Raw genomic sequence first — 22,958 nt, forward strand, 5'->3', positions numbered from 1 at the left:
AGAAACACCAAGCGGACCCAGCTGTAGCTCCAAAGGCTGTTGGCTGAACCCAGCGTTAGAACTGTGTGGACCAGGGGTTCTGGAGGGCACATCAGAGCAGAGGGTCCAGAAGCGTGGGTGGAGACCTGCGTGTGTGCGTGGGGCCAGTGCGAACGTCTGCTGAAGTAACAGACGTAAAGCAGCAGACGCCCAACCTGCTGCCTCTCATTCAGCAGCAGCTGCTACTCTTACTTCCCCCTCCCCCAGCAGCTGTTCAAGGAGACCAGAAACACCCTCCCTGAGGGTGCTGGCCATCCTGGTCACACTGAGCCTGAGCCTCTGAGCTGCGCTTTGACATTCTGAGCAGCTTTGGGTCCTTCCCTAATGTCTCTGAAGATGAGTGCAGCACCTTCACCGCTGGTGGTGATGCTGCCGGCTCAGGTGCCCCTTCACCGCTGGTGGTGATGCTGCCGGCTCAGGTGCTTGCTGTTATGTTTGTCGGCTTGCCCGTATTCTGGAGGTATCTTGATTGCAGCCCTATTACTGGCCACGCATTCCTTCCTTCCGCACATAGTTACGGATACAAGGTGAGCTCAGCAGTCCCTGCTGGCATGGAGCCACGGTCTCTCGGGAGAGGCAGAGGCGCCCAGGCATTACATCATACTTAGAGACCATCACTGTCATGTGGAGGCAACAGGCTGGGTGCTGCGATTCAGAATAATAGAGGGACCTAACCTGGGTGGGGCTCCCCGAGGAAGTGGCGCCTCTCCACAAGCGGAAATGCCACCCGGGCGGGAGGAGAAGCACAGGTGGGGCTTGCCGCTGGCCAGGGCTGCTTCAGCAGGGACCCCAAGTTCTCGCCTCCAGGACAGGGCGGAGAGCCTCGCATCTCCATACAGGATGACGTTGGTCATGTAGGTGCACTTGTGTTGCTTGGAGGACAGACTCTCTTAAATCCGTTTGGTTCCAGAACATCCTGGCTGGATTAGTGGGAAAGGGAGCAAGAAAGAAGTCATTAGAATGATATGTGTGGGTAGAATGAGGCCAGAGGTGGATATGAGTCTCCCTCAGAAGACAGGGGCCGTCCTGGGGGCCACAGAGCAGCGGCACGTGGTGTTAGTTAAACATCTGCTGAATGAGTGGGTGAAGGGGGCGGTGGATGAGCACACAGCTTAGCTGTTTGCAAAGAGTAGGCCTTTGGAGCCAGACGCCCTGGCTGTGTCCTGGCTCTACCATGTAACTGTTTTTGTGATTCCTGGCAACATGTTTTATGTCCGTTTCCTCACTGTAAACAAGGGGGATGGACCAAGGGCTCCCTGTGCTCTTCCGGCTCCAGCTCTGCCATCATCTGAGGCTCTTGACCCAAGTCTTTTTTCCTGAATCTCCTCCTGGGCCTCACATCAGGGTGCAAGAAGGCTCCCCTTTCTCTAGGCTGAAAGTGAAGCTGGGCTCGCAAATTGCCACATTCCCAGACTGCTCTCCCTACAGCACTTCCCAAGTCCCCTGAATCACCTCGTGAGGCAAGTGATGGGAGCCCCACTTTACAGACGGGGATGCTGAGACTTGGAAGTTAAATAGCTGATGAGTAACAGGTGGCACCTGCGCATCCCTGTGAAATCCCCCAGCCTGACATTGCTGGAGCCTTGCACAGCCAGCCCCTGGAGGCCCCCAGGCAGGGCTGGACAGGGCGGGGGCCAGGCCCAAGCCCAAAGCTCTTCGGAGCTCTGATGTTCCTCCCCTTCCTGGGGCAGGTCTGAATGGGATGAATAGCAGCATCTGGGAGCATTTTGCCTCTGGAAGCTTCTCCCCGGGCACTTCCCCTGCCTTCCTGTCAGGGCCCGGGGCTGCCGAGCTGGCCCGGCTTCGGCAAGAGCTAGATGAAGCCAACGGCACCATCAAGCAGTGGGAGGAGTCCTGGAAGCAGGCAAGACAGGTACTGGCCCCGCCCACCCGCCTTTCCCGGGGCCTGTGGCATCTAGCCCAAGCCCGTCTTACACAGAGTGGGCACAGGGGCTGGGGGTGGCCAGGGGTCCTGGGGAACAGAGCAGAAACTCCGTTCGGCTTATTCTCTCCCCCTGTGGAAAAACTTGCCTTGCCGGTCAGGACCCTGGGGTGGCTGGTATCCCAGGCCTGGAATTCCCTCTGTGCGCTGCTTATTTGGTCTGGGCCCATAGCACTGCTTGCTTCTGCCCAGAAGCCCTGACTCTCCAGGGCTCTAGGTCCAGGGTTCTAGGTTCTGAGATGGGCCTTATGTCCAGCCACAGCATGGCTGCCCCTGGAGGTGCTGGCCAGCTCTGCCTGGTGCTCCTCTGCTGTGCTGGGCTCAGCCCCTTTCCCTGCCCACAGAGGGTCTCTTGCAGGTCCTGAAACCTCTCCTCTCTGCAGGCAGCATCAGCCCTCCTCCCTGCCCCACTTCCCAGACACCTGACCCAGCTCCCCCGCAGGCCCCACAGCCACAGTGGCCCACACGGGCTCCCAGAGATGCACTCTCGGGGTGGGGGGCAAGGGCAGGGGGGCCATCATGACAAGGTGCTGCGTGTTGGGCCCATAGGCTTGTGATGCCTGGAAGAAGGAGGCAGAGGAGGCCGGGGAGCGGGCCAGCGCGGCAGGCGCTGAGTGCGAGCTGGCCCGGGAGCAGCGAGATGCACTGGAGGTGCAGGTGAAGAAACTACAGGAGGAGCTGGAGCGGCTGCACTCGGCCCCCGACCCGCAGGCCCTGCCCACCTTCCCCGACCTGGAAGCCCTCTCACTCTCCACCCTCTACTCTCTCCAGAAGCAGCTGCGGGCTCACTTGGAGCAAGTGGACAAGGTCAGCTTAGGAGGTTGGGGAGCACAGGGTGGGGAGGTACAGTGGGCTCAGCCAGTGCTTGGACTTGGATGGGTCCCTGCTGCTCCAGGGATGGCCACCCTCCTAAGAGCCTCTGTCCCCGCTGAGCTCACACAAAATGCCAGCCTGCTGGAGAGGAGCTCGGAATAGAAAGTCACTCACTGGGGAGGTGGGAAACCTGGAGGTAGATGGGCACCAGGGCCCACCCCTGGCACTTTCGAGGGCAGGCACTGAGCTGAGCTGCATTAGTACGCCTGGGCCCTAAGTTTCTCTTCCTGTGAGCTCTGCACACGCCAGCAGACATTCCAGAATGGTTAGTCCCCAGGGCTCCTGTCTGCATTCCTTGGTGCCCTTCTGGGTCCCCAGGGGAGTGCGGCACAGTGGGAAGAGTATACTTCCCTTCGTTGGGCAGCCGTGTCACCTCGGGCCCGTCACTACCCTCTCCAGACCCCACAGTTCTCACTGGGGACCTAGGGTCATTATAAGGTCAAACGAGACAAGAGGCAGAAGCCTTTGTGCGAGGGAAAGCCTGTCCGGCTGGAGCTGTAGAGCGGCCCTGGCCCTCCCCACTCCCCCACGCACAGCTCCGACTCAGCCCCACTCGGCCTTGCAGTTGAAAGCAGAGATGAGGCGCCTTGAGGTGATCAGCCAGCCCCTTGACCCTGCCCTCCTCCTTATCAGCTGGGGCCTGTAAGCACACTGTCGAGTTTCTTCATCCCAAGGGGCTACAGTGAGAGTTGGGGGAGCTCTTTGTCCGACATGGGGCTGGGCCGGTGACCGTGATGTCCCTTTCCCCACAGGCCGTGTTCCACATGCAGTCGGTGAAATGCCTTAAGTGTCAGGAGCAGAACCGAGCGGTGCTGCCGTGCCAACACGCCGTGCTGTGTGAGCTCTGTGCCGAGGGCAGTGAGTGCCCCGTCTGCCAGCCAGGCCGGGCCCACGCCCTCCAGTCGTGACCCTGCAGGCCTGGCCCCGGCCTGGCTCAGATCTTCTCCCCTAGGACTTTTTAAAGTATATATATGTATGTATGTATGTATGTATGTATGTATGTATGTATGTATGTATATGATTATGTATACATTTCTGTATGTGTGTAGGTGTGCGTGGGCGGCCAGTGTGTGAACAGTGTCTGTGTGTATATCTATACGTGGATATAGACACACACTTTAAACAGACTCACCAAGCACTTTTTAAGAGAAAAAACTATTTTGCAGTCCTCCCTCTGCCCGCTCCCTACCTTTCCCACTGCAGAGACAGAGGCCCCTCTTCTCCCACCAGCCTTTTGGCAGGGAATCTGTTTCAGCCTCTTTTTTTATGTAGGAACTAACTATTTTTAACTTCTTCCTGGGGCCTGAGCAGGGAAGGGTGGAAAGCTAGAAGGGGCCAAGGGGAGGGGACAAGCCTTCAGGGCAGGCCCTGTTCACCCCACTTCCCCAGGCCAGGGCGAGAGCCAGGGGTGTGGAGGACCTGGGCCCAGACCTGGTTCCCAGCTGTGAGGCTTGAGCGCGGGGGATCCAAGCCCGCCGAGCTCTAGGGTTACCAAGCGCGTGTTTAGTCCAGGCTGGCGGGCCAAAGCCGTGGGGCCAGCCCCACTCCCAACCCTGGGCCCTTGCAGCTCCTCGAGGGGCAAAGCCCAGGCCTTTTACCCCTCAGGTACCTGAGGCCGGGGGTGTACCCCAGTCCTCCCCCCACCCCCGGGCTCCTAGAGCAGCCTCCCTGGCCCCAGGGCGACCTACCAGGCTGGCACTGCCCTCTCCATCACCCCCCAGCTGCCCTCAGCTGTCTCCCCTCTGCACAGCCCTCCGTGCTGTCCACCCCTCCCTCTGGCAGCTAGCAGGGCAATAGGTGGGGAGGAGCTGCGGACTGTGAGGACCAAGGTGGGGCTCAGGCCCCGCCCTCCTCCCCAGGAGGGGCTCCGTATGCATTCCTTGGTGCTCTCTGAGTGCAGCTGACGTCCTGCCCGTTTGGAGCAGACGCCTGTGTGCATGTGTGTGCGTGCCTGTCCGATGTATATTGTGTCTTAGCTTCCATTTTTAAAATTGTTCTGTACAGAGAGATGCAGCAGGGGGTGGGAGGGCAGAGTGGGCAGAGGGAAGCCACCCCACTCCCAGCACTGGGGGTCTGGGGTGGGAGCAAGAGGGCTGCAAAGGGTCTGGCCCGGCCCAGGCGCCCCCTTGGGCTCAGCACGAAAGGGCTTTCAACGAATTAAGTGAAAACTTTTTTACAAAAACGCAAAAATCAAAGCTCCAAACGTATTGGAAATAAAATATGAACTTGCGGTGGTAGCTTGTTTATGTCGGGGTGAGGGACAGTTGGGCCCTAAAGGAGGGCCTCTGCCAACCCAACCCAGGAGGGAGTTGGGCCCTAAAGGAGGGCCTCAGCCAGCCCAGCCCAGGTTTCAGCCATGGGAAAGGCTCGTGCCTGACCCCTGAGGTGTGGCTAGATAGCTGAAGAGGCCTTGAGGCACTCTGGGCCCATCCAGGCCCAAAGGCTGCTCCAGGCTCCTAGACAGAGCTTGAGTGTTCTGACGCAGGCCTGCTGGGGTTGATGGGATGGGGACCATTAGCCCTGGACCCAGAGACCTCCCAGGCCCTAGGGCTCTTCAGAGCTCTATCGTCAGATGCAACTGGTATACTTAATGTTTTCCAAAAGACAAAAAGGCCCCTACTAGCTTCTCAGAGGAACAGACAGTGCCTGCTCATAAAAGCATCGAGGGCCTGCCCCCTGAGGGAGCCTTTCAGCCACCTCCCCTCCCCTGCTCTTAGCTGGCCTGTTAGGTGGGTGGGAAAACACACACCTTGTGGGCTTTCTGTATGGGTCTCAGAGGAGCAGCGCTGAAAGAAGCCTTGGACATGGTCTTATCTGACCTCCCCCCACTCATCATACCTGTGCAGGCTCAGAGAGGTTAGGTGACTCAACCACAGTCACACTGGAATGAGAAGTGAGCCTCAGGCTCTGACTCCCAGCATATGGGCCACTCCCCCAGGCAGGTCTGGGGCCCCATTCCTCTAAGCCCTGCTGTTCAGAGCAGCCCCTCGGCCTCAGCCTGCACCCCTGGGAGGCCCCCCCACTCTTGGGGTGCCCCCACGAGTGCCAGGCTCCTGTGTTGGGCAGTGGCGACAGAACCTGATACGTCTGGTGGTGTTTGGTTCGAAGCTTTTGCTGCTGCGTCAGTTACCTCCACACCTACCCCGCTGCTCTGTAACGGGGAGTGAGCAGTGGGCTGGGGCCCAGAGTCAGGGGCAGCCCAGGCTCTCCTGAGGGCTGAGGAGGGGTTTGTGATGGCTTGGCTGTAACCTAGGCCCCGCTGCAGGCCAACAGTATGTTTAGTAAGAGGACGATGTATTGTTAATTTTTTTATTTTTGCTAAGAAAATTTCTAGGTACTGTCCCAAGGAGGAGCGGTCCTCAGCAGACACAGATAGCCAAACTGTGCCAGCCCCACTGCCCACCAGTTCTCACCCCTTCAGAGCCAGAAGGTCCCTGGCTCTAGGCTCCTTAGCCTGGGTGCTGGCAGCTCCCTCAGGAGAGGACCCAGGCTCCCTTCATTATGGCTGCTGAAGAATAGGGCCCAAGGCACCTGGCCCCCCACTTCAGTGGCTGGAACAGGCCTGCCAGGAGAGGAAGGGCTGAGCCCCTCCTCTGCCAGAGCGGCTTTTCCCTACGAGGGGAGCAGGGGTAAGGGGTGCAGACAGCTGTCTCCGCTCCCCCAGGGGCTGGACTTGGCAGAGAATGCTGAGGCTGGGGCTGAGGGGAGGAAGGAGGGGGTATAAATACTGCGAATGGGGCCCCCATCACTGTGGGCCCCGGCTCTGGCAGCGGGACCCCGCACACTGGGGCTCCCCCGACCTGCAGGGCCCTCCTGGAGTGTTAGGCCAGGTGGGAGGGCTGCACTGTGGTGGGGGGAACACAGGCCTCCTAGGGACCCAAGCCCCGCTGCTGCCGCCCTGGCGACGGGGCGTGCTGGGAGGCCTGCTTGGCTCGCTGCCGCCGCAGCCGCACAAACACCTGGGCCTCGCGGTCCCCCTTCCGGCTCTCTAACAGCTGCAGGATTGGATCCCCTGCAAAGAGAGGCATTTGGGGGTCAGACTCGGGGAGTGGCAGGGGCTGCAGCACTGCCCCATTCTCCAGAAATTAGCCATGGGCCCACACCAGCCAAGCTCGCAAGACAGCCTGACAGATGAGGCAGGAAACGCGTTTGCCACGCCTGGGCAGCGGGGCGCACCTGCGGCGCGAGAGGCTGACGTGCCTCAGGTGGCGACTCTTCCTTTCCATACAAGAACCTTGGGCCAGTCCACCAATTCGTGCCTCAGTTTACTCATTCGGAGAGTAGCGATAACACCTGACTCACTGAGTGGTTGTAAGGACTGAGGGTTAACATGTGTCCAGTGCTTAGAACTGACCCATGGTGAGCGCTCAAACACAAGACCTACCCCTCTTATCAAGCTTGGGGACTGCCCTGCAAGAACGTGCCCCCTGGGCACAGAAATGGTCCCTCTCCCCAGGCAAACTTGTTGGTGACCTTATCCCACCAGAGAGAGTCGCACACACTTGGCCTAACTTAACCTTCACTGGTCCTTGACCAGGCGCGAGATCTCAGCAACACAAGCCCCCAGGCTGGCTCCACAGGCTTCCACCTCCAAGGAGGCTTTCCTCTGACCCCAACTCGGCCTCTGGGGGCCCCTGAGCCTTTCACGGCTGCCCCTGCCCTGTATCCCCAGTGCTGGGCCAGGGCCCACACTCACAGGGCTCAGGCCTACCGTTGGGTGCAGGGTAGGTGAGGGGCAGGCGGGTCTGAGGCACGTCGCCGGGCTCCACAGTCCCCGTCAGGCCCGGCACCGAGCACAGCGGCAGGAAGGCCTCCCCTTCAAGGTCATCAGCCCCCAGCGTGTCGTGATCCAGCACCGTGAGCAGAAGGCACGCCCCATCCTTCTGGCACGGCTCAGCAGGCACCAGGCTGGGCGGGGGGCAGAGCCGGGCTCAGCTACCTGCCCCACGTGCTGCCGTGGCCACACAGCCCCCGACGCGGGCTCGCCCAGACGCGTGGGATTAGGGTTGAGAGCTCTCAGCCTGGTGTACCTTGGGCCACACGCCATGGTGCCTGCTCTGACTGTGGGCCGATGTTTTAAACCAGGGGCCCCTGTGTACCCAGGCCCACCTGACTGGTGGAACAGAGGACCTCAGGGGCAGCACCCTTCCCTGAAAGCAAGCCTCTAACACTGGACTCAGACTGGGAGAGTCTCCCCAGCAGCCTCACTCCACCTGTAGGGGAGCAGGTTTGAGGCCTGTGCCAGCAAACACTTGTCCCAAGTGCTCCCTCCCTGGGACTCAAACCCAGTCCTCTGAGGGGAGCCCCTCGGCCCGCCTCAGCTGGGAGGAGCAGGCCTGAGGCGGGTCCAGGGCTAGTGGGACCACTCACAATTCAAAGGTCTCATCAAACAGTGGGTGAAGTTCCTTCTTGTGCTTTTGGGTCTCTCGGGGGGCCAGCTCAGGGAACTCGTGCCTGGGCTCCAAGGTCAGCTGGACAAAGGGGTCGCTGGAGCCTGGCAAGTGGCCGGGGAGGGGACGTTGGCCGAGGATATCCCAGCCCCGCCGCCGGTGCCCACGCCAGCAGCTGTGCCCCGCTCAGCAGCACTGCCCCCTCCTGGTAATCCAGCAGAAATGCACCCAGTGCTCAGGCTGGACGAGCAGAGCCCCCGGGAACTCGGGGGACCAGAGTGGGGACACGGAGAGTGGCTGGGGCAGCCTCCACTCACCATTGGAGTCCAGGGGCAGCAGGCTGGAGGCGCTGAGCAGCTCCACGTGCAGTTTCTGCTCGGAGGCGCGGTAGGAGGCCTTGACTGTGACGGCCCCGAGCTCCTCGTAGGTGGTCTCTGCCTTGGGGGCGGGGCGCAGGGGCAGCGTCAGCAGGGGATGAGCGGGCGAGGCGGGGCTCCAGGCGCGCAGGGAGCGCGGCGGAGGAGGGAGACTCACCTGCTGCTGGATGCGGCTGCAAAAGTACTTCTGGATGAGTTCCCGGCTGGAGGCCGCCTGCAGCTCCAGGTCCCTCTGCAGAGCCTGGGGATGGGGCACAGCTGAGGAGTCACTTGAACTGTCACACAGTCGCAGCCCAGTGCTGCCCTTCAGAAGCTTGCAGCCAACGGGAGACGACAACGTGAAGTGGAAAGCACTGGGCGCTGGGGGACCACAGGCAGGGTTGCCCTGGCAACAGCCAGAGGCACCGACAGGGTGGGCTCCACAGGTGTGTCTCAAAGCTGCCCCCGCCCCAACCGTGTTTAGAAGAACTTCACACGTGGAGGGGTTTTTTGTTGGTTTGGTGGGGGGGGGGGGGGGCGTTTGTTTGTTTTTGGTTTTTGCTGTGCCACGAAGCATGTAGGATCTTAGTTCCCGGACCAGGGATGGAACCTGCTCCCCCTGCATTGGAAGCGCGGAGTCTTAACCACTGGACCGCCAGGGAGGCGCCGTCAATTATGTTTTTTTAAAGGAGCCCACATTTTCATTTTGTGCTGGGCCCTGTAAATCACGTAGCTGGTCCTGGACACAAGTGAGCACAGGAAGGCAGGCTCCCCACACCACCAGCTAACCAAAAGGCCCCTACCTGGAAGGTGGCCGTGTGCAGCGCCTCGGGCGGCAGGCCACAGCCCTCTGCGTAGAAGCAGACCTCCAGGTTCTAGGGGGCGAGACATCAGAGGTGACCCCCAGGCACTCTCCCACCAGGGATTTTATTGTTGTCACTGGTATTATTACCTGTAGTGCGATCTTCAGCCTGCTAGAAGCCAGAGGGCAGCTCCGCTGGGAAGCGGCCACCTCCGCCAGCACCGTGAGCGTGTGGGTCCACAGCAAGGTCAGAAGGCTGGGGTGCCGTGCAGAGGGATGCCGGACACAGGACAGGAGGACAGAGGAGGAGGAAGCGGAGATGCTCTTGAGAAAGAAGAGGCCTCGTGGGACCCAGGCCCACCCCCGTTCGCCAGTGCCTCCCCACCCCCACCCTCCACCTGCCTCACTGGTGGGACTGGGGCCCAGGCTGCAGGCAGGGGAGGGAGGGAGGGCTGGTCTGCTGAGGGAAGGAGGGCAGGGGGCGGGGCAGACAGGCCTAGTCCTATCCAACATGTCTCGGAAGCTAGTGAAGGATCCTTCTCACTAGGATTAACAAACCCCAACCAAAAAAGGAGCAGAAGGGTGGTCCCCCAATGACAGAATCATGAGTCAAGATGGGAGTGACCAAAATGAATAGGATCTCAGCACACAGCATGGGTAAGCATGTACTACCTGCGGCGAGAAAAAAATAGCAACCAAGCCACAGTCCATCCTAATAACAACTGAAATAACTGAAATTTCACTTGTCAAAGTAGAGTCAGGCAGATAAGCACAAAAAATGTGTAATTAAGAACGGGGGTGGGGCGCTTCCACGGTGGCACAGTGGTTAAGACTCCGCCTGCCAATGCAGGACATGGGTTCGAGCCCTGGTCCGGGAAGATACCACATGCCAAGGAGCAACTAAGCCTGTGCGCCATAACTACTGAGCCTGTGCTCTAGAGCCCACGAGCCACAACTACTGAGCCCTTGTGCTGCAACTACTGAAGCCCTCGCACCACGACGAAGAGTAGCCCCCGCTCGCCGCCACTAGAGAAAGCCCGCGTGCAGCAACGAATACCCAACACAACCATAAATAAATAAATTTAAAAAAAAAAGAATGGGGGTGCAGGAGACTTCCCTGGTGGTGCAGTGGTTAAGAATCCGCCTGCCAATGCAGGGGACACGTGTTCAATCCCTGGTCCGGGAAGATCCCACATGCCACGGAGCAACTAAGCCCGTGCATCACAACTACCAGGCCCACACGCCGCAACTACTGAAGCCCGCATGCCGAGAGCCCGTGCTCTGCAACAAAGAAACCACTGCAATGAAAAACCCGCACACTGCAATGAAGAGTAGCCCCCGCTTGCCGCAACTAGAGAAAGCCTGTGCGCAGCAACGGAGACCCAACTCAGCCAAAGATAAATTAAAAAAAAAATGAATGGGGGGATGGGACTTCCCTGGTGGTCCAGGTCCAGTGGGTAGGACTCCGTGCTCCCAGTGCAGGGGGCCCAGGTTCGATCCCTGGTTGGGGAACTAAGATCCCTCACGTGTGCTGCAGCCAAGAGTCCGCATGCCACAACTAAGAAGTTCACATACCGCAACTAAGAAGCCCGCATGCTGCAATGAAGACCCGGCACAGCCAAGATAAATAAATAAATAAATAAGTAAGTAAATAAAAATAAATATTAAAAAAAAATGAAAGAATGGAGGAGATCTAGGGATTTCCCTGGTGGTCCAGTGGTTAAGACTCCATGCTTCCACTGCAAGGGGGCGTGGGTTCGATCCCTGGTTGGGGAACCAAGATCCTGTAAGCTGTGCAGTGTGGCCAAAAAAAAAAGAAAAAAAGAATGGGGGAGGTCTAAAAATTTTTTAAAGTTTAGAAAAAAATTGGGTGGTCCATACTAAAAGTAGTTAATTTGGGGACTTCCCCCCTGGTGACGCAGTGCTTAAGAATCTGCCTGCCAATGCAGGGGACATGGGTTCGAGCCCTGGTCCAGGAAGATCCCACATGCCACAGAGCAACTAAGCCCTCGTGCCACAACGACTGAAGCCCGGCGCCTAGAGCCCATGCTCCGCAACAAGAGAAGCCACCGCAGTGAGAAGCCCACGCACCGCAATGAAGAGTAGCCCCCGCTCGCCGCAACTAGAGAAAGCCTACGCACAGCAACGAAGATCCAACGCAGCCAAAAATAAATAAAATAAATTAATAAAAAAAAATAAAAGTAGTTAATTTAGTCCCCATACTTAAGTGTTCATTATGCACAGACACTGTTCTAAATGTTCTGAGGCAGTGAGTGGTACGTTAAGCCCCTGTCTTAGTAGACATTAAACTCTATTTTGTGTGAAGATTAGAGCTGAACTAATGGCATTCTCGGGCCTAGGAAATAAAGAAGGTGGGCTCCTGAAGCCCCGCTGCCCCACCAGGAGCAGAACTCTGGGGGCCAGCAGCCCCATGTGGAGGACCTGTCATCATCACCGTCACCGTCGTCACAGCAGCTCAGTCATCAACCACTTCCTTTGCTGCAGGCACTGCTCTCAGCACTTCACATGACTCATTTAGTCCTCAGTAGAGGCCAGAACTATGACCATCTGCACAGAAACCTTGAGTAATCTGCTCAAGGCCACCCACCAAGCAGCAGTGAAACTGGAGTATGAATCCAGGTCGTCCAGAGCCCATGCCCTTGACCTCTACCCACGGCTGCCCAGTGTGCTGGGCCCTGTTTTGAGAGAGACCCTAACGAGAAGTTCCCCTGGAACACCAGCTGCCTGTAATGTTAGGGAGGACAGAGCTGCAGCCTCCCGAAGACGCAGCCCAGGGCTAAGGGAGAAAGGACAGACAGGTTTCAGCTCAGCCTAAGGTGAAATGGATAGCATTGTGCGGCCATGAGCGCCCTGACCCTTGGAGCAAGCGTTTAAGAGAGTCTGGTTGCATCCTCCCCTGAGGATGGATGCTGAGGCCGGGAAGGAGGGGCGGGTGGGAGGAGAGGTGGAGGTGATGGGGCGCCACAGGGCAGGCGGCTGCTGCAGACCTGTTGAAGTTCTCCTGCACCAAGTTGGTGTTCATGTAGCAGAGCTCCACCTCCAGGAACTTCATCAGGGGCAGAACGGCCTGGGGAGGGGAGGCAGCACATCTGGTTCTGGCCCATTCTGGTCCCACCCCCATGCCTTTGCCCTGGCCCGGAGAGGAAACGGGGCTAGGAGCTTTCCTGCGCATCTGTGGAATGTGTGCAGAGCCAGCCCCTGACCACAGTCGGCTCCAGCCACACTGGAGACAGTATAGCCTTTTCTATAGCCCTGAACCTGCCAGACCTGGTCCTGCCTCAGGGCCTTTGCCCATGCTGTTCTCTCCCATAGAAATCCTCGCGGCTCCTTCTCTTCCTTCCTTTAGGTCTTGACTCAGCTGTCACCCTCCAAGTAAGGCCTCCTCTGGCCACTATCTAAAAACACAGTCCTCTGACCCTTTCCATTCCCTTGTGTGCTTTATTTTTCTCTTGAGGGGTTATCATTAACTAACATATGATATGTGTGTGTATACATATATATATGTTTACACACACACATATATGTATAGTTCTAATAACAGCCGTAGCTATAGTTATCTACTTAGCTCTTTTTTCACCTCCTCTACTAGAATGAAAACTCTAGGAAGGCAGGGATTTTTGTCACACTGTTCATTGATATATATCCCCAGTGCCTAAATCAATACCTGGGACAAAGTGGGTGCTTAAATAGTTGATGAATTAATGAGTAGCACGCTCCCAAGCAAGCACAGGTGTAATTATTATCCCCGCTGACAGATGACGAGCCTGAGGTCAGCTGACCTATATAAATAGAACAGCTCTGCTAGCAGGCAGCTAAGAAGGAGTCATGCCCGGGGCTGTTTGGCTGCAAGGTCTAAAGCCTCCCCCACTGCAGCTCCCACATTGACGGTCAGTGCTGGGAGAGCCGGTGGAATGACCCAACCCCACCCTCTTAGCATCTAAGGGGGAAACCGAGGCCAGGAGGGAACATTTCTTGCCCAAGTCTGGGGGACTTATCTCTGACACCCCATGGCCTTCAGCCCCTTGCCCACCCTAAGCCCCTTTGCAATCCCTGACCCACATTGCTGGCAAAGGTCAGCACGCAGGGAGGGCCACTCACATCCTCAGGCAGGACGGATTCCTTGAGGCCCACGAGTTTCTGGATGTGCTTGGCAATGCCCACCTCCAGCTGGAGACACAAAACGGTAGGAGGGAGGCCAGGGTGTGAGTCGGGGCTCAGGAGAGGTTGCTTGGGGCCTGAGTTTAGGTTCAGGAAGGGAAAGGGGCTGGACATTGGCCCAAGTCCTGCTGGAGGGTACTTCAGGCTGAGGATGGGTGGGGTGGGGTCACTGTGGGTCAAACAAATTACCTGCTCGGCCAAGGTGCGGACGCCAGTGCGGATCTCATGGCCCAGCCCAGCCAGGGCGCCCTGCAGCTGGGCATGCAGCGTGTTCTGCAGCTGCCCCTGCTCCAGCACGGCCCCTACCCGCTGCTCCAGCGCCTCCCATGCCAGCTGGGTGGGCAGCTTTCCGATCACCAGCCGCAGCTGCTCCATGTCGTTCACCACCACGCACAGCTGCAGGCGAGCGTGGGCACGGGGATGCCGAGCTTCCTGAATGGTGCCAGGACTGGCAGGCTCCACCCCTACCCCGGCCCAGCCTCAGCCCCCAGCTCTGGCCCTTACCATGTTGGCTGCCTGGCCCTGGTCCTTCTGGCCGGCAGAGAGCTCACGGGCCCGGGCCTTTATAAGGCTGCAGTACACCAGGGCCAGCCGACAGGTGTCCTGGGGTGAGGAGGGCGTGATCAATGGGGGTGGGGAGTGCCGAGGAGAGGCAGATGCGGGGGGCGGGGGGGGGGAGGCAAAGGAATTTCAGTGACTTGGGGGATTTAGGACATAGGCTTTTGGAGGCTGCTAGGATGAGAACTGGGGAGAAATCGTGGGGTGGGAATGAGGCTGCACCTCCACAAACTTGACGGTGATCATGAAGGCCTCCTCTGGGTCAGGCCAGTCCAGCTGCTGGGCAGTGTGGCTGATCTGGGCAAAGCAGGTAGACAGGTCCACAGCCGATGTGCTGTGCTTGGTCAGTTCACCCAGGGGCACCAGCTAGGAGACGGGGGAGTGTGTAGAAAGGAGGGCTCAAGGCTGGCCAAATCCATGCTCTCCCTCCCCCCTTGCACTTGCAAGCATCCAGGGCTCCTAGAGCCACAGCAAGCCCAGAGCTGGGCCGGGGGCTGCAAGGCGAACAAGCAGGGCTCTGCCCAGACCCCCCAGGCCAAGTCCCCCCCACCCAATATAACAGGAGGCAGGGTTTTGCACTCAGCTGGCCTCGAGAGCACCGCTCAAAGCTGGTTAACCGCTTCCGCACGTGCCACACGGTTGGCAGAGCTGCAAGCCACACCCCGAAATGTGGGACTCTGCCCCTAGTCCAGGCCCCAACCCCACCTCGTCCATCTGCACAGCGCGCTGCACCCGCTCCAGGGCCACGCTGTACGTCTTCTGCAGCCAGGAGGGGATGGCTGGCTGGAACCAGTGGTGGAAGCCTTCCAGGGCCAGGACGCCATCCCTGGGGAGAGCCAGGGTCAGCCTGGGGAAAGCTGGGGCCATTGCGGGCTTCGGGCCCTCCTCTCCCTGCAGCCAGTCTGCTGCCCACCTCTCCGAGGGGACCGGGCCCAGCTGGTAGAGCTCCTTCAGGCTGATGTAGAGCTGGAACAGACTTTCGCCCATCTCTGGGGTCACGGCACCGCTCACCACAGCAATGTGGTCCTGCACCCTCTTGGCCACCTGCGAAGGGAAGGCGTGGTGGGCGGAGCTCCAGAGCCAGGGCAGAGGGCGTGGCCTTGGGACGCGGTGGGTGGGTGGGTGGGGCGGGGTGTGGGTGGGGCTCACCAGCCATTGCAGCTCCAGGAAAGCCATGGAGAAGAGGTCGATCTTGAGGACACTGGAGGAAAGGCAGCAGGTGTGACCTGGCGGCACACAGCGGGGTCCCTCTGGTCCCCATTCTGAGCCCCTGCTGCACTGCCTCCCGGCCCGGCCGCCTGCTCACTTATGGAAGATCTTGCTCCAGGTGCGCTGGCACTGGTGCAGGTCGCCAATGATGTCTTGTACCAGGTTCAGTAAGGCCTTGCCCTCCTCCAGCATGCCCTGGCAGGGGCAGAGGTGAGCCAGGCAGGGCTCTGAGGGGCAAGCATCCTGTCCCACCACCCACCTCCTCACCCGAGCCCCCTCACCTGCACCATGGGCTGATGGTGCTGCTGCTTCAGGTGGAACCATTCAGTGGTGCCAGTCTGTGGGCAGAGAGACAGTGAGCAGGGAGGGCTGCTGGGCCCAGGCACCGCACCTACAGGGTGGGCACCATACCTGCAGTGCCTCGGTCACCAGGCGGGGCAGGGGGCCTCTTTCGGGGCACAGTTCTCCAAAGGCTTTCATCTTGCACATCTGTACCAGGACCCTGTGGGGAGAGAGAGCCGTGTGCAAGATGCCCGTTGCCCCGTAGCCCCCACTCATTCCGCCGGCAGGCTTCCCCACCCCAGAGGTGCCCCAGCTGTTCCCCGTCCCCGACTCCACTGAAGCGGGGGGTAACCACTGACCTGAGGAGAGACTGCAGCCGGGCTGGGGAGTCGGAGACGGAGAGGGGGAAGACAGAGCGGAACCTCCGGATGAGGGAGAGGCCATAGGCCAGCAGGGAGCTGAATGAGGCGGCCAGCTCCTCCAGCTGCAGGGCCAGGACGGTACTGTGAGGCGGGGGCTGCTTTATGGGGCCCGGGGAGCCGCTCCCTGAGCCCTGCCTGCCCAACACCCCTCGCCCCGCCCCAGCCCACCTGCTCTGCCTTGAGCCGGCCCTGGATCCACTGGTACTCGATGCTGGTGATGGGGTACAGGAGGCAGCTGCTGGGGAACTCCAGGCTCTGGTAGAGACGGCTGTAGGCCAGCCACTGCCTGCGGCAGACAGGAAGCCCTCAGCCTGGCCAAGTGGGGCACGTTCCTTCCCACAGCTCACCTGGCCTGGCCTGGAGGGGGTGGGGGTGGGGTAGGGGCAGGTGGCGTGGCGTTATCCCCACCCCACCCCCACCCCAAAGCCTCCTGGGGATCCCCATCGACCCGCAGAGGCTGAAAACCTGTGGCTGAAGGTAACCCACAGGATTGTTTTTGTTCCCATTAGTGCTTTTCAAACATGTAAATGAATTGTCCATCTCTTAAATTAGAATATTTGTGATTTTAAAATTCAGGACTTCTTGCTTCTTTTGAGAAACCAGATTTGGAGACTCGAGCCTTCAAGTACATGTAAAACTTCAGCTAGAGCATCCCTTCAGAGAGTCGAGGGGAGACTTCACAGAGGTGACCGAACTGAGACAAGAGGGAGGGCGAAGGAGGCTGGGGCAGAAGAGCAGCCCAGGGACAGGCCTCCGCCAGGCGGGGATACAGCGCCGCACTCCCTGCTGAGGCCCTGCAGGCAAGTGAGGCCCTCACCCTCCGTGCCTGCTCCAGTCTCCAGCCTCACCTGCATTCCCCACAGCCATCCAGGAATACACACCTGCCCCTGGTCCTAGAAGCTGCCCTTCTCCGCCAGCCTCCTTCTGACCCCCTACTGAATGCCAGTGTCAGCTCCCACTCTCAGTCCTCCTCCTGGCAGCACCCGGGCTGTGCCCCTACTCCTCTCGTGCATGGAAAAATCTACAAACTCCTGTGTGTCCTTCCTGGCATTCCCGTAATCTAACAAGGCTCAGGGGAGGTGACAGGCCCTCAACACGGATCCAGGAGCATCAGCGCACAGATCTGTTCAATGGCCCTGGGGTCTGGGCCCGGGGTGGCAAACTCAACTGCCCAGAAGGACTCAGGTGGTGTCAGGGGACGAAGCGCCCAGGTGGCAACTGTGATGGATGGGGGAGGGCACGCTGCTCTGCTCTGACCACCTGCAGCCCGGCAAAGCGACAGCCCTGCAATTACAGCACGAAGCTTTCACGGGAAACTGGTGATGTGAATCTGCACAGCAAACCTCCAGAGTTTTAGAAGTCGGCAACTGACTCAAAACTTAATATACAATTTGGGCCCCAAACAGAAATCTCCTGAGGGTTAGACTTCGGGCTGTCAGCCTGCAGGAGGGCACGCAGGGAGGGAGAGGGTGGTGTGGCGCAGACGGCCCTCGGGCACTCGGGCTCGGAAGGGCACTCACGCCATGGACTGGTGGAAGTCGGACAGGTCCTTCTGCGTGGAGTGGAGGAAGAGAACGGTGGCAGCCTGGGGGCTCAGCAACCCATTCCAGGAGGTGCTGCCCGCCTGAGGGGACAGGCGGAGGGTGTGAGGACCTGACACGCAGACCCTGGCCCTGCCACCCCTGGGAGGGCAGTACCTGGTGCTGGGTGACCTCGTGGGACACGAGCTGCTGCAGCAGGTGGAGATGCACTCTGTAGCTGGGCTGTGAGCGGCTGGCCATGGTGGCTCTCTGCAGGGGGGCCGGCGCGGCCGTGAGCAGAGGACCCCACGCCCAGTGCACCCCTCCTCCCCACCCAGCTGGGCCACCTACCCGCTTGTGAATGAACTGGAACTGGAGGTGACACTGACCACGGTCCGGGTAGGTCTCCGTGCAAGGCTCTAGAGGGTACCACTGATCCTCCCGGCAGCGCAGATCCTGGCAGGCCGGGCGGGCAGGGGATGCCCACACCTGTGAGCCGCAGGAACCTCACCCGGTCGGGGGCAGGGGAGGTGACGGGAGGCAGATCCCAGGCTCCGCTTGGCGCAGACCTGGAACCCCTCCCTTGATCCCCTCGTCACCCCCTCTCTGCCTCTCTCCCGGGAACCTTTCCCCACTCCACTCACCTGTAGTCTCAGAACCACGTTCCCCAGAAAGTCATCCTGGCCTTTGTCCTTCCGGACCTCCTTAAAGATCCTGTTCCAGGCAGGGTGCCGTGAGGGAGAGGGACCAGGAGCCTGACCGGGTCAGGCTGGAATCTGCTCCCTACCTGCAGCCACCTGGGCCCAGGTGAGAGCCTGCAGCCCAACAACCAGTATGCATGTGGAGGCAGGGCAGCAGGAGCCCCGACTCCTTCCCCGGGAAACCCACGGCCCTCACCTTCGCAGCCCGTGCAGATCTGTGAGCTCCCCGAGCTTCTGTCTGACGGACTCCACGGTGTCCATGTCCCTGGTGGGGCAGAGGTCTGAGCAGGAGGCGGAGAGGGTGTCCTGGGAGCCCCCAACCCCTTTCTGCCACCCTCACCTCCAGGCCCCCTTCTCTTCCCAACCCCTACATGGCGGGGGGGGGGGGGACATGCTCCTCACCACATGTCCAGACGAAAGCTGGCATTGCTTATGTCCTCAAACTCCCTGTAGTGAGAAGAGAGCATGGCTGAGGGTCTTGGAGGGATAGACCCCTGGCCAGGCCACAGGCTCCCTCAGCCCCGAGCCTGCCCCCCAAAACTGCCACCCAGTATCACCCACTGCCAAGTCTTAGTCCCTCCCTGCAAACCCTCCTCCCCTCCCAACGGCATCTCTCTCTCCTTTAAAGTAAGGCTTCAGGCTACGCCCCAGATCAACCCAGATGTGCCTGACCCTCCGCCGCCCACCAGCACGTGGCATTTAAGCCATTGCTGTGTCCTGCTTGGCCTCCTGTCAGTCTTGCCTGCCTCGGGAGCAGGCTCCTCCTCCAGTCAAACCAAGCTCCTCCCCCGAGCCAGGAAGTGCTGCTGGCCCAGAGCGGGTAGGAACGGGGGCAGGGCCACGTACAGGATGAAGGTCTCGTCCCAGACGGGGTTGAGTGTCTGGGTGATGACCTGGGTGCGGTGGATCTGCTCCTCCGGGATGGTGTGCCTCACCACGGCCTTCTGCCGCCGCTGGAGTCCAGGGCTGTCCCCCGGCACACCCACCCCCTGCTCGATGCCCAGCAGGCAGTAGGGGTCACTGAACCCTGGGGAGGAAGGGGAGGGGTGTTGGCTAGGCTCCCAGGGAGAGTCCTTAACGCCCCCCTACCCCTCTCCATCCCAGGCTCCAAGGACAAGGGGCCAGCAGCACCAAAGTGAGCCCCAGGGGATGTTTGGGAGATGGGAACTTGCATCACAAGCTCTGGGACAGGCTGTGATGGGGAGAGGAAGGAGCCAGGAAGAAGGCCCTCAGGGCCCCCCACGGCCTACTCACCACTGACATCCTTGCCCAGAATGCCCTTGGCTTGTTTCACCGTGGCCTTCAGACAGAATATTGGTTTCTGGAGCGACAAGTGGTGGGGCCTGAGTCCCAGAGGGAGCTGGGCTTCCCAGCCCCCGTGTTTGCTCAGGACAGCCCTGGCAGGCTTACCTCGAGCTCCTGGACCTGCCGCAGCATCTGCTCGTGCTCCTGGGGCTCCATACGGAAGGCCTGGTGGTGTAGGAGTGTGGGAAGCTTGGGGCACGGGGTGGGAGTGGGGGGACACGGCCAGGCTGCAGGGAGGCAGGTGGAGTGGGGGCTGGCCTCACCTCCTGCAGGTATCGCAGCAGCTCAGAGGACTCCCCGACATGGGTGGGCTCGGGCTGACCCAGGCGGTACAGGACCGTGTAGAGAGCTTCCTCGTAGAGCAGGGCCCGCTGAGACACAGCAGGGTCACCTTGGGAACCCCCGTCCACCCACCACAAGGTCTGAGCCCCACCAGCCACCCCTGGCACTCACGGCACATGCCCAAGGTGGGGACCAGGCGTCCACACGCGCAGCGGAGGGGAGGGGGTTGAGACCCAGCCTCGGCCAGCAGCCTAGGGGGATGTCTGGGAGGATGCAGGGCTGCTTCCCAGCACCCCTCTGCGCCCCGGAAACACTCCGATTCTTACCTCCTCAGGGGACAAGTGGTGGGATGTTGGCTCGATCTGGGGAGCGAGGTGGAAAGACAAGGTGTCCCAGAGGCCTGGACCAGGGCTCGGACGCGGGAACGGCTCCTCACAGAGCAGGCCCAGCCCGAGGGCTGAGGGGGCCCCAGCACCTGGCCTCCAGCCCCACCAGTGCCGCACACCTGTTCCCACAGCAGGGCTCCCGGGGGTCCGGCACCCGGGCCACCTTCCTCATCCCCTGGCCCGCCGTGGCTCGGGTCCATTGGCGCTCAGCCGTGCCAGCTCAGCTGCACCAGCAGGCGCCCGTGGCCTCAACCTCCCCCAACCTCCCTTCCTTCCCCAGAGGAAACAGCGCTGCTTATCGGGCGGCTCCGCTCCGCACCCCGGCGGCGGAAGTGAGGCCCAGCAGCAGAGGTGGGAGACTGGGGGCTCATGCCAAGCAGGCCTGGGGGCTGCTCAGCTGGCCCCCGAAGGCCCAGCCCCTAGCGGACACTCCCTGCCTAGTGGAGCGGGTATCTTTGGGACTGGAGGAGCAGCGGATGGCTGGGGTTGGGGTGCGAGAGGGAGGGGCCACCAAAAGGCTCAGATCCCAGACCTGAGGCCCAGGCTGGCCCAGAGAACACATGGCAGACCCTCTTCTGCAGACCCCAAAGGCTCTGCCAGAGGCTAGGGTGGGCAGGAGAGGGGCACACATCCTCAGCCGCAGCCCACAAGAGGGGGGACCCCGCACCCAGAGGGGGCAGAGCCCCACCCAGGCCTGCTCTTCTCCCCACTGAGGTCCCTCCTACCTCCTGAGCCCTGTGGGGCAGGGCCTCCTGCAGATCTCTGACTCTGCGGCGTCTTATCTTGATGGCCTGGCGCGAAAGGGGAGGGCGCCGCTGGGTCTGGGAGAAGAGCGTCGCCATGGTGGCCAGCCCTGCCCTTCCCCTCCGCCTGTGGTGCCGCTGCCTCGGGTGAAGATAGGGAAGCCACAGGGTTATGCAAAGAGCCCAGGGCTGCCACCGGTGCCAGGGGAAAGGGAAGGAAGGGCAGGTCACAGGAGGGTCAGGTCGGGGTTTCACCACCTTGGGGTTGGGGGGCCACGGCTCCCAGGCCCCTGCACCTTCCTTCCTCCCTCCCACTGGCTGGGTTCCTGGGAGGAACTCAGCTGGGCTGGAGGCAGAGGTAGACCAGGTGGGCGGGTCCGCCCCACCCCACCTTCCCACAGGGGCCCTGGGGAGGGTCCAGTGCCGTGGGCAGCGGGCATGAGGGCAGGGGGGCAGCGGGCCTGCTGCATCCAGGTGACGGGGGACGCTCCCCTGGCCGGTGGGGTTCTCAACCTCAGGTCTCCGTGAACCGGCCGCAGACCTGGAGTAGGGGTGGGCAGGGCACAGGGTGGAGGCTCCGGAGAGGCGCCTCCCCAGCCGTCAGCCAACCGCTCAGCCTGCTCTGCTCCCCAGGTGACATTCCACCGAGGTGACAGGGCCAGGCTGCGCGGGGCAGGGATGGCCCCACGGCCCCGGCCCCCATAAGGATGGTCGGGCGGCTGCTCCCTTCAAACGCCCTTGTAGGGGCCTCAGCCAACCCGAGGAGCTGCTGGGCGGGGCTGCAGAAGGAACAGGCTGGGGACGCTACTGCCTAGCCTCTCCTGACAGGGCGACTTGGCCCAGAAGGGACAGGAAAATGGACGCATCGGTGCTGGGCTGAGCTCCACCACAGGGTCCCAGGGCCGCCCTCCAGGCCAGGGTCCAGGGGGTGCAGGCCTGGGCATGGACGGTGGCCGTTTCCCACCCGCCCCGGCCCCAGGGTTCACAAGGAGGGTGGCACCAGAGCCCGCGCTGCAGGGGCCAGTCTTGAAGGGCTGGCCTTCACTGACGTGCCCTCTAACCCCCACGAGGCAAGGCGGTGAGCACAGCAGCCAGGGACGCAGGAACTCCGGTCCAGCCCGGCCCCTCCTGACAACGCATCCCACCCAGAGCAGCTGCTGGGCTGTGCCAGGCCCCAGGGGACTCAGCGGGTGGGCACAGTTGCTGAGCAACTGCCACAGAATGGACACAGGAGAGGCCTTAGCATCCTGGGCCCAAATAGGCCAAGAGAACAAGGGACTCTCACACGGGAGGGAACACTGCCTCCCCCGGCCCCAAGCAGCCAGATGGCTCTCCTTCCCAAGAGCCTCGTCACCACACGCAGAGCCGGGCAGGGTCCAGTCACTCATTTTCACAAGTTCACATTTTCAGCAGACAAATCAAGGTGCAAACAGGGTTTATTTCACATTAATATATTAACTGAATTTTTTTGTCAAATAAATAGGGAATTCTCTTTAAATAACCATCTCCTCTCTTCACAGCCAGGCCAGGAGCAAACGGGAGCGAATTTTAGTGCATCCAGGGGGCGTATCACCAACCAGGCAAGAAGCTTAAAGGGAAGAGGGCAGGCTAAGGGGCTGGCGAGAGGTCATGGTCAGCGCCCCAGGGGTCTGTTCCCAGCCCTCCCGGCAGCCCCCAAGTGGACATGCATTCTGCAGTTCCAGTCCAAGAAGCCCCTTCTAGAGGGAAAAGAGAGAAGGCAAAGGGAAACAAATTCCAGAAAAACTAGCAGGGAAGCAGAGGGGCTCCCTCCCCAGCTGTAGCAGCCTGGCCCTCACGCCACCCACCCCCTGGTGGCTCGTGGGAAAGCTCCAGAAGTCAAAAGCAGTGGCAACAGGATGACCAAGGACAGGGAAGGGAAGGCGAGCGTGACGGGGGCTGAGGCTGGCTGGGAATGGAACGTAGGCTGACAGTCCGGCAGACAGGTGGC

General features: G+C 60.6%; 2 protein-coding genes across 9 annotated transcripts in view; one reads left to right on the forward strand and one right to left on the reverse strand.

The window, feature by feature from the left end:
- Window positions 1–5,078, forward strand: part of UNK (unk zinc finger) — a 33,983-nt gene extending 28,905 nt beyond the window's left edge. For all 3 annotated transcript variants that reach the window (XM_060291066.1, XM_030837698.3, XM_030837694.2), the window contains 3 exons: window positions 1,731–1,912; window positions 2,531–2,788; window positions 3,607–5,078. In XM_060291066.1, the coding sequence (XP_060147049.1) occupies window positions 1,731–1,912; window positions 2,531–2,788; window positions 3,607–3,762 (596 nt within the window). In that variant the 3' untranslated portion in view covers window positions 3,763–5,078. The remainder of the gene's footprint in view (window positions 1–1,730; window positions 1,913–2,530; window positions 2,789–3,606) is intronic.
- Window positions 395–21,217, reverse strand: UNC13D (unc-13 homolog D). Of its 6 annotated transcripts, XM_030837690.3 has the most exons (32): window positions 20,972–21,217; window positions 20,187–20,222; window positions 19,842–19,949; window positions 19,684–19,743; window positions 19,528–19,594; window positions 19,120–19,300; window positions 18,676–18,720; window positions 18,470–18,538; window positions 18,217–18,286; window positions 17,924–18,028; window positions 17,750–17,842; window positions 17,573–17,676; window positions 16,221–16,338; window positions 15,990–16,114; window positions 15,760–15,850; window positions 15,630–15,686; window positions 15,446–15,543; window positions 15,289–15,340; window positions 15,053–15,183; window positions 14,845–14,965; window positions 14,362–14,505; window positions 14,086–14,184; window positions 13,771–13,977; window positions 13,522–13,590; window positions 12,411–12,490; window positions 9,553–9,658; window positions 9,404–9,475; window positions 8,779–8,862; window positions 8,562–8,682; window positions 8,225–8,348; window positions 7,566–7,762; window positions 6,172–6,866 (listed from the first exon to the last, which is right to left on the reverse strand). In XM_030837690.3, the coding sequence occupies exons 1-32, from the start codon at window positions 21,086–21,088 to the stop codon at window positions 6,724–6,726; spliced, it is 3,294 nt and encodes a 1,097-aa protein (XP_030693550.1). In that variant the 5' UTR covers window positions 21,089–21,217; the 3' UTR covers window positions 6,172–6,723. The 6 variants fall into 6 exon arrangements, 4 of the variants coding, with proteins under 4 accessions (XP_069900667.1, XP_069900668.1, XP_030693550.1 ...); XM_070044566.1 differs by lacking the exons at window positions 6,172–6,866; window positions 20,187–20,222; window positions 20,972–21,217 and adding an exon at window positions 395–959 and having other exon boundaries at window positions 17,924–18,061; window positions 19,842–20,106; XM_030837691.3 differs by lacking the exons at window positions 20,187–20,222; window positions 20,972–21,217 and having other exon boundaries at window positions 17,924–18,061; window positions 19,842–20,106.
- Window positions 21,218–22,958: the final 1,741 nt, after the last annotated feature.

Source organism: Globicephala melas, chromosome 20 (assembly GCF_963455315.2).
Source record: "Globicephala melas chromosome 20, mGloMel1.2, whole genome shotgun sequence".
NCBI classification, from domain to species: domain Eukaryota; kingdom Metazoa; phylum Chordata; class Mammalia; order Artiodactyla; family Delphinidae; genus Globicephala; species Globicephala melas.

Excerpts from the sequence above, each read along its gene's own strand:
- UNC13D (XM_030837690.3), bottom strand. The coding sequence starts at position 21,088 with ATGGCGACGCTCTTCTCCCAGACCCAGCGGCGCCCTCCCCTTTCGCGC. Across the intron at positions 16,339-17,572 it reads GACTTCCACCAGTCCATGGC|GCAGTGGCTGGCCTACAGCC; the intron begins GTGAGTGCCCTT and ends TGTCTGCCGCAG. Across the intron at positions 15,544-15,629 it reads ACCATCAGCCCATGGTGCAG|GGCATGCTGGAGGAGGGCAA; the intron begins GTGAGGGGGCTC and ends TGCCCCTGCCAG.